At 39.2% G+C, this 17467-nt stretch overlaps 1 protein-coding gene across 1 annotated transcript in view; it reads left to right on the top strand.

Annotated features, from left to right (window-relative positions):
- The window catches only part of USP25 (ubiquitin specific peptidase 25), a 195101-nt gene that overhangs the window by 163904 nt on the left and 13730 nt on the right, over positions 1-17467 (top strand). The window contains exons 11-18 of the mRNA XM_009883868.1: positions 246-373; positions 1161-1256; positions 1573-1734; positions 3670-3878; positions 4584-4654; positions 8329-8575; positions 11556-11753; positions 13239-13378. Coding sequence (XP_009882170.1) covers positions 246-373; positions 1161-1256; positions 1573-1734; positions 3670-3878; positions 4584-4654; positions 8329-8575; positions 11556-11753; positions 13239-13378 — 1251 coding nt within the window. The remainder of the gene's footprint in view (positions 1-245; positions 374-1160; positions 1257-1572; positions 1735-3669; positions 3879-4583; positions 4655-8328; positions 8576-11555; positions 11754-13238; positions 13379-17467) is intronic.

The following is a 17467-nucleotide window of genomic DNA, read 5'->3' as shown; positions in this document are numbered from 1 at the left end:
CTCCCTCCTCTGCTTTAATGCAGATAGCGATAGATGAGTTGAAAAGCTCTGGTGCAGCATGAGTGACAAATGGTCTGTGTTTATAGTGAAGGTGAAAGATGTGAACTTTGGAAAGCTTATGCTGATCCACCCTCTAAAACCAGTTTCTCCCATAGCTGTCAGTCTGCCGGTATTGTAACATTATTACTAAAGTTCTGCTATTGGAAGGCATTCATTGTGGGGTTTTCTGTTTTTCTTTCGTTCAGCACTGGTTCACTGAGCTTCCTCCTGTCTTAACTTTTGAGCTATCAAGATTTGAGTTTAATCAGGCTTTGGGGAGACCAGAGAAGATACACAACAAATTAGAGTTTCCTCCAATTTTGTATCTGGACAGGTACAGTATAATATTATCAACGAAGTCCTAGTATGAATATGAATTAAATCTCATGAGTTTGGTAAAGTTGCTGGTGCATCTTGTACTCGCTTAAATCACAGTAAATTTCTGTTCTAGCTGGACAAGTTATAATTTTCATGGGTTTCATCTGTTTCAGAAAATTCACATAGATAACAATTTAAGACCTACTGCTACTTTGTGCCAAAACCTGCGTATATGTCAGTCTTTAATTTATTGCTAGGTAGTTGTATACACAGGCAAAATAGTCTGAAAAATCAGTGTTTGAGTCCATTTGGGAAAGAGGGTGAGTAGTCAGATATTTCATGGTGTTCCAGGTAGACTGCATGGATTGAAAAGGACTCTCAACATCAGTGCATGCTTTTCATATGTAGAAGTGAAATACTCGGCTTTCAGATAGATGCTGAATGTTATTTGTGAGCCTAAACAGTGAAACAAGAGTATTGCTACGTGGTTGCTACTTAAACCACTTAATTTAGAAGCTTTCTACTACGTGTTTACATACTTTTATACAACATGTCAATGGTATGAACGGAGCTTTTGACACTGGGGATAAAGCATTTTCTGAAAGTTGTGGAAAGGGAGGCTTGAAGGGGTTACTGTTTTCTTCTCAGTTCTGTTCTACTGCTTAACGTGTTGTAGGTAAAAAAGGTTCTAAAGAGGGTTAGTTTTTATTAATACTAAATAGCATGGCTGATGGGTACAGACCTCAGTTTCAGTGTTGGAATATGATGGGCTGACATCTCTCTCTAATTTTCATGTTTTACAGGTATATGCACAAAAACAGAGAAATAACAAGAATTAAACGGGATGAAATCAAGAGACTCAAAGAGTACCTCACGGTTTTACAGCAGAGATTAGAACGGTACAATAGATAACTTCCCAGTGTGAATGCAAATAATATTATGGGCTACATAGAATAACTCCTTTCAACTGTGTACTTTGTGTGTAGTTATTTGCTCTAAATTTCCCTGCTGTATCTCTTCTCTTTTACCATTTTCCTTGGAAACTGGGTATAAGCGCGGTAGTTCTGGTGCATGAAACGTGCTAGGAAAGGCTTGCTTTATTTAATTGCAGTCAACCAGAAAAAAATCTTCCCCCCCTCCTTTTTTTTCCTTTTTCTTTTCTTTTTTTTTTTTGTATATGAGAGTCATGGCATTAATACGTTTTGTGGTTAACAGATATTTAAGCTATGGTTCTGGTCCTAAACGATTCCCCTTGGTAGATGTCCTGCAGTATGCCTTGGAGTTCGCCTCCAGCAAGCCGGTGTGCACGTCTCCTGTCGATGACCTGGGTGCTAGTGCCCCTGCCAGTGGCACACTGCCGGCCCAGACCTCACCCAGGTAAGGGCTGCCTCCTGCTCTTCCAAGGTGAGAGGCCGGTCATGCCCAGTTGGAAGTTTAACTGCTTTGTTTACCAGATTAATACAACTGGGCATCTCCGAAGGGGTATAGCATAAAGTTTCTGTTGTCTTCCTAGAAGTATTTTTCAACACGACAGACTTAAATAAATAAACCAAAATGTTAATAATCTGGGGTTGTCTTATGCGCTTATAAAAATGTCTTTAGGTGGAAAATTACCATTTTCAAACAAAGCACGATTCCACCTACAGTTCCACATAGGCACAATGTCTGGTGGGGTCAGTGCTTCCTGAGTGTATTGTTTAAGAATCTGAATTTGGGCAGCACCATCCCTGGAAGTGTTCAAGACCAGGTTGGATGGGGCTTTGAGCAACCTGGTCTAGTGGAAAGTGTCCCTGCCCATGGCAGAGGGGTTGGAACTAGGTGATCTTTAAGGTCCATTCCAACCTAAACCATTCTATGATTCTACGTATGTGCTGCAGAGCTTCAAGGTTCCCAGTGTACGATTTATCTGTTAATTTTTACCTAGGAATTAGGCTCCTATTCTGCTTTGCAGCTTACACTTCTCACCGAGTTTGTCAGGAACCTAACAGTCTGACTTTTAAATACAGACTCGCCAAAGTATCAGGGAGATAAAGGTCCAATAATGTTTTCTCTATATTGAAGCTAGTGACTATGTAACACTTAATGGAGTATAACTTAGGATAGGACTTGGCTAGGTAGACACTAACAGCTTATTACAGACCATTTTTTTATATTGCATTCAGAGAGTAGGGTTCTAGGTTCTGGGACAGTCAAGATGGTTAACTCTGTACTTCAAAGAAGTGAAGTAAATGACTCTAAAAAGCCTTTAAAAGATTTCAGATGTCATACTGATATAATGTCATCTTACTGATGATTGATAAGACAAACTTCTAAAAGCTACCATTGCTTGCATGAAATACAATATCAAAAGTAATATACTTTGTTCAAAATCTTATATAGGAAGTTTGTTCTGTCAAAATGTAAGTGTTACGACTTTTTTTTGTTAATCTGTAGAAACAAAATGACATGTTGCGTAGAATGACATGGTCAGCTCTTACTGTTCTCAGAACTTTCTAAACTACTGAAGAAGCCCAGTTCCCCAGGCTGTTTCATGATGCCATGCACAAAGTAAAATGTCAGAGGCTTGCTAGAAAGACCTTCAGATTTCTGTTATGCATATGATTACATATAGGGTGGTCTTGTTTATGGGAAGAGAAAAATCTGTAACACATGTTAATATTTAATATTCTGCTGCTCTTGTAGAATTCTCCTAAACTGGCCGCTTTGCTGTTTGAGTTACAAGACATATTTGGAACAAGTTTAGATGGTTTGGTGCTAAATTTCTAGTGTACCGTAAATATCAGTGATCCCTTCATTGTTGCTGTTCAGTTAACATAAGTTCTAGGTAGGCAACTGGAAAAAGAAAGTCTACTAAGCATAAGACATGTGAAGAACTTATTAACTGGAGAACTTGTATTTATTGGATTTTATGGTCAATAGGGCATAAGACAAGCTACTGTGATTTTTCTCTCTGCAGTTTGGCAGTAAATGTTTCAAACCACAGTGATAACTTGTATCACATTATTTGAAAGGGTTGAATAGCATTTTGAGTAAAGCAAACTGTGGCTTGACTGATCCAATTCCGATTGTGTTGTCTTTTGGTAATGGCAGACAGAGTTGTTATTGTGCTAATTTGTAGTACACCACAAAGTTTTCAGAATTTACATAGTAATTCCATATTGACACTGTAGGTGTCTTTCCTGGATTGCATTGTAGGAAATTATTACCTTTAAAATTTCTGTTTTCAGATGAAAAGCTTATTTTTATGGTATAGCTTTTACTTTGTATATGTGATGATTCAATTTTTGTATTTCATGTTTTGAATGAATGCAGCACAATAGAGCAGCAGGGACCTTCATCTTCAGATGTTCCAAGCACATCTCCTGTACAAAGATCAGTAATACATAAACCATTCACACAATCACGAATTCCTCCTGATCTGCCGATGCATCCGGCACCAAGGCACATCACCGAGGAAGAGCTGTCTGTCCTAGAAGGCTGTTTACATCGCTGGAGGACTGAAGTAGAGAACGACACTAGAGGTAATGCCACAAGCTGGGAAATGCATTTGCTCTTGGAAAGGTTTTCTGGAAGTGGGGGAAAAGGCCTTAATGTCTGCGTGCGTGCGGAGTTGTTTGTTTCATACTTCCAAACTTATCTCCAGCACATAGGAAGGGAAGTCACTTAGAGATTGTAGTAGACCAGAGGTATATAAACTGAAGATGCAAACTGGGCGTTGAGCGTGGCGTACACAAATGTTTCAATGCGGGTTTCTGTGTGCATGGTGTTGGGGGGAGTAGAGTGAAACAGAGGTGGGATCCACACCAAAGAATGTCCCTGTGGATGTGCTTGAGCTGTCAGTGTGATAGTGGCTGCTCTGTGGGGGAGTTAGGGTAGAGCAGTCCCTTCTATGAGGGAAAATTCAGCAAATTTCTGAGCAAAGGCTTTTTGGAGTGGGTAGAGCTTACAGTCTGTTCTGTTGCTCTGAGGGAAACAAGGGAAGTGGTTGTTCCAGTAGGGGTGGGCTAGGTTGAGCTCTAGGAAATGAGCAGTGGTGTGTCACGAATCGCTCTCTCTGCTTTTATCATCTGAGAAGGTTTAGTATTTGGCATGTAGATAGATGAACAGATGCACCAAATGTGAAATGTACCCTTGTTTGAGCCTTTAATGAGAAAAAATAAAGATGTAGCCATGTGCAATTATGCAGCCTCATGGAAGAGAGCTTCTTTTTTCTATTTTTCTTTTAGACTTACAAGAAAGTATATCTAGAATACATCGGACAATTGAAATGATGTACTCTGACAAAACAATGGTCCAAGTAAGTACAATTTCTGCGTGAGATAATTCAAAATAGATCCTTTTTGTCACTTCAAAAAAAGTTCTTAGATGCTTGAAAATAGAGCAAGTATACAACGATTACATATAATGGTTTGAGAAATTTCACTGGAAAGTCTTAATGGGTTTTGCAAACCTTTTAATTATGCAATGTCAGATGAAATACAGCGTTACAATATTTTACAGGTGACGTAAAACAGGTATAACATATGACATACTTAAGTTTAAGCAACTGTGTGATGAAAAGCCCAAATATGTTCTATCTCTGATCTGCTTTTTTGAATTGAATGCAGTTTTCATATAACACAATACATTTTTCTAACCCTGATTTGACCATATTGCTAGGTAGCCTTAAGGCTTTAAGGTGGCAAAACATCAGACACAAAAAACTATTATTTTTATACGTCAATGCTTATTGCAATTGTGTATTGCAATTTCCATACTAATACTAAAGTATTCAAGGCTTCTGATTTTAATTTATAGTTAATAATGTCAGTGGGGTTTTTTGTTTTTGTTTTGTTTTTGTTGACCTTTTTAAAGCTCTGTCTAGATTTAGTTTCAGTCACAACCTTGACTATTAGTATAAGCTGCCTTTTAGGGAGATTCTCATGATCTGTAATCTGAACAGCATTTTTAGAATGCTTTACCATGGAGTCATGGCTTCCATGGTATTTGTTATGTTCACATACTTATGTTTGCTCACTTTGACAGCTTTTAAGGTTAATGATTACTTCCTCTGTTACTTTCTGTTAGGAAAAAGAACTATTTTCCTTCCAAGTAAGATCTGTTTAGCTTATAGTTTTCCTTGAGGTATGTTTTCATTTTGTACATGGCTTGTAATAGTTCCTGGCAGCTGAACTCTGATGTTAAGGATTTCAGGCAGACTTGCCTAGATGGCTTTCTTTAAGCTTGTACTGGCAGGCATTTTTTTCCTTAATGCTTGTGTTATAACAGGAAGGCTACAGGCTACATGTCATCTAACAGTAAAATGAAGTAATTTGGTGATCTCACATCCAAATAGCTTACCTTTTGTTGGTGTATGTGTTGTTGGAGGAAGTCAGCAATCATTACAATGGAAAAAGGAGATTACTTAGTAAACCACTTTGTCCTAGTACAGATTTGCATAATGTAGAGTAGAGTTTTTGTTTGTTTTTGTTTTGAAACAGAATTCCAAAAACAGAGGAGGATGAAGATGGTATATAGATTTGTAGAGGGGGTTCCTGTGCCATGCCTGAATGTAGTGGTGTGTGTTAAGTCGTTGTTAGGGAACAACTACTGAACCCATCTGAAATCACAGGCTGCCCTTCTGCAGCTCAGCTAGTTTTGTCCCTGTGGGTGTTTTGGCACAATGGGAAGGAGGCAGGTACATATAGTGTCTACTTTTCCCCTGCCTATGTCTGTATCTGGGCGACTGGATAGCCCCATTCTCTGGGAGCAGTTTCACAGTATTGATCTTTTCCTCTGAATGATGCCATTGTAGGACTGTAAGCTTTTCTTCTGTGAGTTGGTAAAGGTCTGGGCACATAAAACTAGATACTATTTTTTTCAATGAAAATGCATTATATTGCAGGATGCTTCCTAGTCTTTATATGAATTATTTAAGAATTTGTTAATCTTATTCTTGCGTCTGCTTTGATTCTGAGGGAACTACAGTTGTCCATAAAACCCTTGTCAAATTGTCACATGATATATATTCCTGAATTTGTTGTTTCATCTCATCCTCCTGAATGGATCTCATCAGCTGCTTATTTGAGTATTTCCCTCCCTGTGTGAACTTGCTGTGAGGAAATGAGACACCCCTTTTTTTCCTGTGGGAATTCATCTTTGATATATCAGCTTTGATATATCTGTTCTGTAGCTACATGTGACGAGGGTGGTGAAGCTCCGTTTCTGTTTCAGTAGTAAGTGTAAGCTGAGCAGCTTAATTCCAAATATTTGCTTGTTGTGTTGCCCTGTACCGTTAATTGCTGTTGATGTAATGGCTTATTGCAAGAGATGCCTGTTGACAGTGAACTCGCCTGTCGTCCAGTCACAGACCTCTGTGGGGAATCTTCCTGGAAGCTCAGCATGGATGACTGACTACTGGTCCTCCAGAGCTGGAGCAAAGGGTAGGGGCCCTCAAGCTGACCCAGTTAGCATGGTCTTAAGTAAAATGATTTAAATCCAGCTGAGATTTTAATGCCCTGTTTTAGGGGGAGGAAATTTTATTGTCAAAGTCTAAAGAGACATCACTTACCTTTTTTTTTTTTTTTTTAAATCAGGATTTGCATATATTTATGTGCATTTGCATGGACTTGCAATCATTTTAAGAAGGCTTTCACACTGGTTTGATAACAGATGTTAAAAACCCCAGACCATTCATATTTAAGGACTTGCTAGGATTTCTGCTGTGTATATGTGTGTTCGGGAGACTTACAGTACGGTTTGTTCTCTGGGATGACAGTCTGTTTGATTCCAGCTGCTGTGCAGTCAGCCAGCTTTATAGTTCAAGGGGGGGGTTGCAAAATCTCCAGCACTTGCATGTAACCTGGAAGAGAATGATCAGGTTAAAATTGACTTCAGGAGTTTCTCAAGTCATAGTTACGTATGTATTTATGGTTACTAATTATTGTCGTGCTCAAATTATATTTGCAACAGATATTTAGTACACCTTATGTTAAATAGACCGTTTATCTGCAGTCCAGACTGTGACACCAGTAAAAGATCGTTTCAGTTCTTTATCCTAGCTAAGCTGCTGTCATTCAGGCATGCTGTGCATAGCAGGGAAGATCAGTTTTCCCTTTTATGTTGCGTGTGCTGTTTCAGCGGGTGAAAACAAGCCAATCACTAAGATGCTTTTAAAAGACTTATAAGTAAGGAAGCGCTCATTCTGCTTCTCTTTCCTTCAGATTTCCAACTAGTTACATAGAAATTAAGTTCACCATTCTTCTTACTTGTCAATGAACACATGTAACCTGGGATACTTTTTATATTGATCCTAAAAACTGATCTCTTCCTTCTTTGCCTTAGGAGGAGGAGAGGACCTCTTCATGTGTTCAATCTTTCTCTTAGTACTGCTTTTGCTGATACATTTAAAGTACTGGGAAAAGTTGTGTTCCTATTCTACTGTAAGGATTTTACAAGATTTTTTTTAAGGAAGTATTCAACTCCCAGATATTTCTTTAAATAAACTCTTTTACTGGCACATAGAAAGCACAGAGTTGATTACCTTGAATTTGCCTATGCCTTTCCAGACTTCAGGAAAAGTTTACCAGGTCAGAACTGGAGCAAGGGAATACTCAGTACTCAAGGCTGATGCATTTGAGGGTTGTTTTTTTTTGTAGATCCGAGGAAAGTAGGCATATTAAGGAATTAAGAAAAGGGAATGCCTGGCAGTAAAGGCAGCAGAGTAGACATTAGTGCTATAGACTCACTAATGTTTTTAAGATGTCTTGTAACTGGTAGGGGTAAGTAAAATAGTTCAAAGTCCTTTTGCTTAGTGGGTTTCTAGTTTTATTTCTGTTTTTCCTGTGTCATGTTTTGATCCTGCTTAACTTTGTTTTTGTTACTTCTATTTAATGTAGCTATTGTTGCTGGCCAGTAGTAGGAACTAAATGCTGGTAAGGAGAGTTTGACATTTTGCGTTACTTGTTTTTTGTGGTTTTCTTTTTCTTTAAGGTTCCTTATAGGTTGCATGCTGTGCTAGTTCATGAAGGTCAAGCTAATGCGGGACACTACTGGGCATATATTTATGACCACCACCAGAACAGATGGATGAAATACAATGATATTTCTGTGACAAAGTCAACGTGGGAAGAGTTGGAACGGGACTCTTTTGGTGGTTACAGGAATCAACCTAGTTACAGGAGTGCCAGCGCATATTGTTTAATGTATATCAATGATAAGGAACAATACTTGATACAAGGTAATGTTATGGATATGTTTTCTGCATGATACAGAATAGCGGAATTTATTGATAAAGTGAGCTTCTTTCAGATGGATTTCCAGATTTTTAAAATTATTTTAATAAGTATTGGAAGTTCTATTTATGCTCATAATCATTAGTCAGGTTGTTTTTGTGGGTGGAACAATTGCTCTTCAACTTTTAGATTAATGAAGAAAACCATTGTTTCAGCATTATTAACAGAGCAAAATAAACTAAGTTGGCTGAATTGTAAACATTTTAGCCAGGTGATCACCTGTTCAGAATTTTGGAGGTATCTCACTGAAGATTAGAACAGAAATATGAAAATAAAGAAATGACCCTCTTGACACAAAAATCCCTCTGTAGCTTTTTTTCATAAGCTTCAGAACTCTGAACTTTACTGGAGCATGGAAACTTGAAGCTTTATGCAGTATATTGAAATGTGAATAATTTAGCCCTACCACCCACATTAAACCAAACTAATACATGGATTGGGAAAATTATTTTCAAGTCAAGTAGTGGTATGTAACTATCAGGCTTTTTCCAAAGTGTTTGGAGAGAGGGCAGAGATCCCTTAGCATGACTGTTGTGGGGTCTGATAATGGTTGCTGGGGAGCTGACTTAAAATGTCCGGGGAATCAATAACAAGTGGTGGAAAAATTTCATGTTCCTGTCTTTTCATAGGGCAGAAAGCTAGAGTGTGCATTTGTTCAGGTTTTAAATAAGAACCAGAATTCACCTTGACGTTTCTAGATTGCCGGATTGGTAGTGGACTTATAACCATAGGGTTTATGGACTCTGTAGGGTGGCTGTGCCACTCTAATTAAGTCTGAGGCCTGCTTGCTGGGGGACAACTACAGCTGATTGATTCCCCAGGACCTAGGATACTCTTGCAGAGATCATTAGAATCCTAGAATTGTCTAGGTTAAAAGGGTTAAGGTTAAGGTTAAGATCATAGTCCAACCATTAACCTAGCACTGCCAAAAACACTGCTAAATCATGTCCCTAAGCACCACGTCTACCTGTCTTTTAAATCCCCCCAGGGATGGCAACTCCACCACTTCCCTGGGCAGCCTGTTCCAATGCTTGATAACACTTTCAGTGAAGAAATTTTTCCCAATATCCACCCTAAACCTGGTACAACTTGAGGCTGTTTCCTCTCATCCTGTCGCTTGTTACTTGGGAGAAGAGACCAACTCCCACCTCTCTACAACCTCCTTTCAGGTGGTTGTAGAGAGTGATAAGGTCTCCCCTCAGCCTTCTTTTCTCCAGGCTAAACAACCCCAGTTCCCTCAGCCATGTCTTGTAAGACTTTTTCTCTAGATCCTTCACCAGCTTTGTTACCCTTCTCTGGACATGCCCCAGCACCTTGATGTCTTTCTTGTAGTGAGGGGCCCAAAACTGAACACAGTACTCGAGGTGGGGCCTCACCAGTGCCGAGTACAGGGGGACGATCACTTCCTTAGTCCTGCTGGCCACACTATTCCTGATACAGGCCAGGATGCTACTGGCCTTCTTGGCCACCTGGGCACAGTGCTGGCTCATACCCAGCCAGCTGTCGACCAACACCCCCAGGTGCTTTTCCACCAGGCAGCTTTCCAGCCACTCTTCCCCAAGCCTGTAGCACTGCATGGGGTTGTTGTGACCCAAGTGCAGGACCTGGCACTTGGCCTTGTTGAATGTCATACCATTGGCCCCACCCATCGATCCAACCTGTCCAGATCCCTTTGTAGAGCCTTCCTACCTTCAAGCAGATAAACACTCCACCCAATTTAGTGTCATCTGCAAACTTACTGAGGGTGTACTCAGTCCCCTTGTACAGGTTGTTGATAAAGATATTAAAGAGAACCAGCCCCAGTACCGAGCCCTGGGGAACACCACTTGTGACTGACCAGCAACTGGATTTACCTCCATTCACCACCACTCTTTGGGCCTGGCCATCCAGCCAGTTTTTCACGCAGTGAAGCATAGGTCTGACCAAGCCATGAGCAGCCAGTTTTTCCAGCAGAATAATGTGGGGAACGGTGTCAAAGGCTTTACTGAAGTCTAGGTAGACAACATCCACGGCCTTTCCCTCATGCACTAAGTGGGTCAGCCTATCATCAAAGATCAGGTTTGTCAACCATGACCTGCCTATCATGAACCCATGCTGACCAGGCCTGATCATCTGGTTGTCCTGCATGTGCTGCACGACAACCTTCCCAGGCACTGAGGGCAGACTGACAGGCCTCTAGTTCCCTGGATCTTCCTTCCAGCCCTTCTTTTAGACAAGCATCACATTTGCTAACCGGCATTCAACTGGGACCTTCCCAGTTAGCCAGGGCTGCTGATAAATGATGGAAAGTGGCTTGGTGAGCACTTCTGCCAGCTCCCTCAGTACCCTTGGGTGGATCCCATGCAGCCCCATAGACATGTGTGCGCCTAAGTGCTGTAGCAGGTCAATCGCCATTTCTCCTTGGATTATGGTGGCTTCGTTCTGCTCCCTGTCTTCTAGCTCAGGGGGCTGGGAGCATTCTCGAAGCAAAAAAGAAAGTTACCTCGTGTAGCTGATGTCCTTATCAATTGACTTTACAAATCCCTGTAGGCCCGCTCTCCTTCCCCTTTTCTGCTGGGAAGTGGAGTTGTGTCCAACTCCATGTGTCAGTAACACGATCAAGCCACAAGTGGGGGTTTTGTGACTTTTTTTTTGGAATGTTTATAATCATAGGGTCCTCATAGACCCAAAGGCTCATCTTTCAAAATGGCAATGATCTGATGGTGCCCAAGAACATATAATCCAAATATCGCAAGAGCAGTAGCAGTATGTCTCGGTAGCAGAGGAGTCCCTGAAAGATAATAAAACCAGTTAAAAGTAATATAGTTTTAGAGTTTTGCTGTTGACCTGTACGTTTCCAGTAATTCACTTCAAGAAATTTGTTAAGCATACTTTCTTTTCCTCTATTCTTTCTTTTTCTGAAATTTATATTTCATGTTACCCTAGAGGAGTTTAACAAAGAAACGGGGCAGACCCTTGTTGGAATGGACACACTACCTTCTGATCTAAGGGATTACGTCAAGGAAGACAATAAACGTTTTGAAAAAGAACTCGAAGAATGGGATGCAGAACTAGCTCAGAAAGCACAGCAGGAGAAGTTGTTATCTCAGATACCCAGGGCACCAGCACCCTCACCTGCTCCAGGTTAGCTTCTTCTACCTGTTTGTAAAATGAGTAGAACCAAAAATCACTGGCTTTTGTATACATTGTCTTGCAGCTTAAGAAAGGAAGAACAAGTTAATTTGTGTGATCTTGAACTATAACTATTTACTTGTCCAAAGTAACTACACTTGAAGTTTAATCTGTAGGGTTTTTTTTTGCATTTTATTTTTTATTTAAAGAAAAAAAGATTTGTTGGTTCTTCTGCCTTTCCCCTCACAGTTGTGCTTAGGTTTTACTAAATAATTTTTTTTTTTCTGTAGAAACTTTGGCCTTTTAAGACAGGTAATTAACAGGTCTCACCAGTCTGTTTGGAAAGTTTATTAGTCCATAAGTGATACATATTCTTCTATTCAGAGTGATTGAGTAGAAGACCTACCTTCTCATTTTGAATTTGGACAGAATTTATGTCTGAAGAGAAGAGTTATTTGGTGTGACGTATTGAATAGAGTTGGCAATAGTAGGGCCCACTTAAGAAATTATTATGTGGAAACGAGGGCGTTAAAACTGTGGAAAAGGCTCTGAACAGCAACAGTGAGGCCAGTGCTGTTAGGAGCCTAGCTAATAAAGACCGCTGGCAATCTGACTGTAAAACATATCACTGCTTTGACACAGAAAAACCTGTGAGGTTTTAGGTTACATCCACCTTTTGCTCCATTACAGGAGGCTGTGTGTACATTATGTGAAAGATGACAAGATGGATATGTATAGTGAGACTGCTGTCCAGATGTTCTTATTGTTGTATTTTGAGTCATTAAGACTGAGCATATATTTCTTATAACTATCTATGACTACAAACTGAATGTAAAAAGTGCAGTGATTTAATGACATTTCTCTTTTGCAAACTCTCTGGAGACTGACTTCATCTTCTATATGTTTTGACTTCACAAACACTTTGAAACTGGTTTTAGTTCTTTTGTTAGTAATGGAAAGTGCTAAATGAATATTTTATTTGACTGCCAATATTTGCTTTCATCACGTAAGGAATATAAGTCAATATTGCTGATCAATTTTACTGCTCTCAAGCGGGGGAAACTTTGCGGTTTCGGTTGAATCAGAAGAATATAATACATTGATTATTTTGTGAAAGAAAAATACATCTGGCACTCAAGTGGCTGTAGATCATTCCATACATTGAGTCTGTATCCCACAGAAAGTCCGAGTAGAAACTCATCTTTGTTCTCAGTCATCTGCTGTATGATTGATGAGCGCCCTTCACTCAAAAGCCTTAATAAGTCTATAAACAGGATGGGTCTGTTGTTCCTAATATAAACTTATGGGTCCATTTATATGAAAGTGTTCAAAATTACTTGAGACACAGACTGGTGTGAAGTTGTGTTTGTGAATGGCGTGACCTATTTTCTGTGTGGGTTACTTTATCTATGAGACAGTCATCTAAATTAAACTAACCAATTCAAAATTCATGCTTATGCTAACACAAAAAAATGTTATTTTATTTCTGTTACTAAGTTCAAGCAGGAGAACCAGAATATTTAGAGCAGCCATCAAGAACTGATCTTTCAAAGCACTTAAAAGAAGATTCTGTACAAGCAATCAATAAAGCTTTAGCTGAACAAGAAGACAGAGGTCCAGAAGCTATAATGGACACGGTGAGGATATTTTGAAGCTTGAAGTACTACTTTTGCTTTTATTTTGAAAGTGAAAATGATATAATAGCTGATAAAAGGGTGTGTGTGTGGAAACTTTGAACTGAAAGTTGCTATTTCCTCAGCGACTGTCCAACACTAAAGTCCATCCAGAAAGTGTGTATTACAGTAACGGGTGTAGTAGGAGAAAATACCTATGATAGGTGTCCTCTATGTGACTGAAGTACTTGTCAAGAGTACAGCATATTGTTCAAGTGAAAATCATGTGTTTGTGCCCACCATCTTTTAAAAATGTTAGATGGTTCCATTTATTTTTGAGGAGTAAACATTGACATTCCATGTAAAAAACTTGAAAAATACTGCTTTAAACATTCAGGTTTTTGTCTGAGAAAGATAACAGTATAACTGAGTTCCCTTGAAAGACCTATGGAAGTTAAAGTAGCGTTCAAAAATAAGGGTTTTTTCCAGCAGTATTCTGTAGCTTTAATGCAAATTCAAAACTTGATGAAAATTACATTCATTGATTCATCAGATGCATATGTTAACTTAAAATGGTTATAAGAATTAGTATTGGGTGATTCTGTTTTCACTTCATACAACAAATATTAAGAGGAATTGGAACTTCATGAATTATTAATGAACTAATATTTAACAGTTTTTTCTTTCAGCAAATATTTTTTATACTTCTTTTTAAGTATATAGATAAAAACCCAATGTATTTGCCACAAAAGCAAGTGCCTTTAAAGCAATACATGCATCTGTCTTGGAACTGCATGCATAAGGAAATGTACAGTATAGCTTCCTTAGGCACCCCTAGTAACCACTAGAGACATGGACAATTTATACTTGTGCAAAATTTGAAGCGTGCTTCTTAAGTTCAGGTATGAATACTCGTTAAACAAAAGCAGTCTAGCCCTAGATATCTTTGGGGCCAACAGGAAAGTCCTCTTAAAGCCTTTGAAAATGACATGACAATTTGCTGACTCTTACACCTGTTGTGTTTTCCATCCCTCTCTCCTGTGGTGTCAGGGGAGCAGAGAAGCGTGCTTTATCTGCTACACTGAAATCAAAGCCAATGGGCAAACGAATCTAACCCTTGATGAAAAGATGCTCTACCACTAATGCTTTAGCATACTGCATATCTGACTTTTTTGAGCTGTCAGAACACAGAAAAGCTTAGGGGGAGCCTGTTTAATATGAGTTACCTCCAACTTAAGAGGTAGCTGTGAAGATATCAAACCCATGATGCTGTCCTCTTTCTAGGGTCTGTGGGCATCCATCCCGCTGGGATGTGGAAGAATCTTGCAGACTTGATTCCAGGGATCAAGTGTTTTAATTTGCACAGTGATCAGCCTTAGGACTTTACAAGACTGTGGTTGAGGAACCGCATGGGGAACATCATGATAGGCTTAACGAGGCAGATACAGGTCGTCTTTTTCCGATATTTTCACTGCAGTGTTCTGCAACAAGGTGGATGGTTCTTTAAAAATAAAAACAGAAAACCCCAAATCATGCAAACTCTTATTTAGAAACAAATATATTTCAGCTGTTAGAATCTAAAGCAAATTTCTAGCTAATCTGAAGGTACTCTGTTAGTGTTTAAAAGTTGCTCTCTGTGTACCCAAATTTAACTTAGGCAGAATTGTGCTTCCTTCTCACTGTATCAGAATGCTTTTTAATTCTTCTACTTCCATATGCGTTCTGACATGCAGGCATATATTCCTTTCCTCCACTTTTTGTTTGTACATTTTAAAAGAAGGAAAGCCAACATCAGAACATGTAACAAACAGGACTGTAGGTTAGTCACCATGTGATCATTTGTGTCCATTTTCTGCCCTTTTGTCCTTTTTTTCTACCCTCTGCACAGTCTTCCTTTGTATTTATACAGTGCTGGGTGTAAATAGATACTATGTGTGTTTCTGGAATCTTGGTTAAAAATGAGACTATTGTAATAGTTGCAGAACAAGTGGCATGGCACTCTGGGATTGCTTAGATTAGAGTCAAGGTTTAAGTTCTGCAAATGTAAACTGGCTGTTATACAATGATAGACTGTAGGAGCTGAAATTCGTCTCTGTTGTTGTTTAAAACTTACTTTTACATAGCAAGAATTTCAGTGCCTAACATAATCTTCCCCTAATTTTGTAATTACTTTTCTAAAAAAATACACCTGTTGATCATAATGCACCTCTAAATATTCTTTCAAACACTATAATTGCCGGAGGCTTTTTTGTATTTTTTTCCAGAGCATCAGGAAATGTTAGCCTTTGGCTTGTTGCCATCCATTAGGATGAGTTCATCAGATACTTCAGTTATATTTAGTAATTTTTTTGTGGAATGTATGAAAAGAAGTGGTAGTTCACAGACTCATCCTTTAACAACTGCCTTCAATTTGTAATGGACGTTAGAGTTGCAATACTGGCATACTAACCTGTAAAGATGTTAGTGAATAAAGGACTAACGAAATCCTTTTAATAACTATGGCTTAATTTTAAAATGGACTGCTTAAAATTAAGAAACTGTAAGTAATTAAAGAATATGTGATATTTATAATTTTTTTCAGAACTTCAGCAGTGCACATTGTTTTACTTCATCAGCCTGTCAGTTTGCGTGTCTCTGTAATTTTATCTTTTTTTTATTCTGATTTTTTTTTTTTATTTCCCCACACACATACTGATAATGATTTTCTTCTGCAGAGCTCTGATAATGCCCCAGCTCAACCAGCTCCTAACCAGCGAGTTGTAGAGGTGGCGATCCCTGATGTAGGGACTTTTGTGATTGAGTCAGAGGAGGGGGGTTATGACGATGAGGTACATTTGATTGCAATTGTGTGCACCGCTCCTCCTCGGTGCTTTCTTGTGCTGCCTGATAAGAATTTTTGGCATGTTTGCACATTGTAACACCTAACAGATTTCTGCAAAACTAAATGCTTAGCGATTTGTAACTTTAACAATGTCTTAATGTGTAATGAAATATGAAAGGAAAGCACTAGCTACTCTAATTGGGCACGCTTTGCATGTAGCATTTACACTGGAGGTATATTTGTCTTTTTAGCTGTGGAAGTTGAGTGTTTGTGTTAGGCCATGTAGCCTTGAAATGCTGGTGACAGGCTGCAGTCTACTACATTAGTTAAAAAGTAACAGGATACTGAGTGATTTTCTTAATGTTTATGCTTTCTTGTCAGTCCAATAAAGCTGATGTTCAAGTCCGAACCCTTATTTCCCAAGGTTAAGCTTTTCAGACTTCAGGGATTAAATTATCCATGGAAGTAACCCGAAACTGATGAAGCTGGTGGAGCTGACTCTTCCAAAGCTTAAGAAAAAAAAAAAAAAAAATCAGTTCAGACCCAGGGTGGTTCGTGTACCTGGAACTACTTGAGGAACAGATGAGTTTCATGTTATCCCAAGACATTATTTTCTGCTACCCTGTTTTAGCGGCAGAAAGCAACATTGCCAGGTCATCAAACTGTTGTGCCTTGACACTGCTTACTCCATGTTTGTTTTGGTTGGGGTTAGTGCTGGTGCAGCCCGTATTCTCAGGTGTCTGAGTATGTGTTCTTGGGGAGCTTTTGCTTCCCTAGGCAAAGGGATATTTCAGGCCATTTTGCCCTGTAATTGTGATCAGTTGTAACTGGGAGGATGGAGTAGGGAATAAAATGATTTAATTGACATCATCACGCTGAGTTTGGCTCCTCACAGATGTGTAGTCTCCACCTTTTTGGTTTTTTTTTTCTTTTTTTCACTGTAGTCCTCATGCCAGTGTCTTTCTAGAGGGTGATAACTTTCTTCTCTGTTTCCCCGTTCTTTTTGTAAGTGGGGAAGTTCTTCCGGAGAGCTTAGGGTTCTTCATCTTCTGTTCTTAAGGGCCAGCTGTTGTTGCTGTGCCAGTTGCTGCGCCAGCTATACCTTGGGCAGGGAGAGAGGGACTGTTTTTTCTTTGCTTACAGATAACAAAGGGGAAAGGCCTTTCTGAGTGACCTAGATGTATCAAAGTGATTGTATATAACTGATGTGAATAGCTGTGAGATGTGTGTCTTATGTTTGGCTTTGTGTTTGTTAAATGTTTTGGGGTTGAATTTTAAGCATTTGTCTGCAA

This window comes from Charadrius vociferus, unplaced genomic scaffold (assembly GCF_000708025.1).
Source record: "Charadrius vociferus isolate BGI_N301 unplaced genomic scaffold, ASM70802v2 scaffold414, whole genome shotgun sequence".
Classification (NCBI taxonomy): Eukaryota; Metazoa; Chordata; class Aves; order Charadriiformes; family Charadriidae; genus Charadrius; species Charadrius vociferus.
This window is presented reverse-complemented; position numbering and strand designations above follow the sequence as displayed.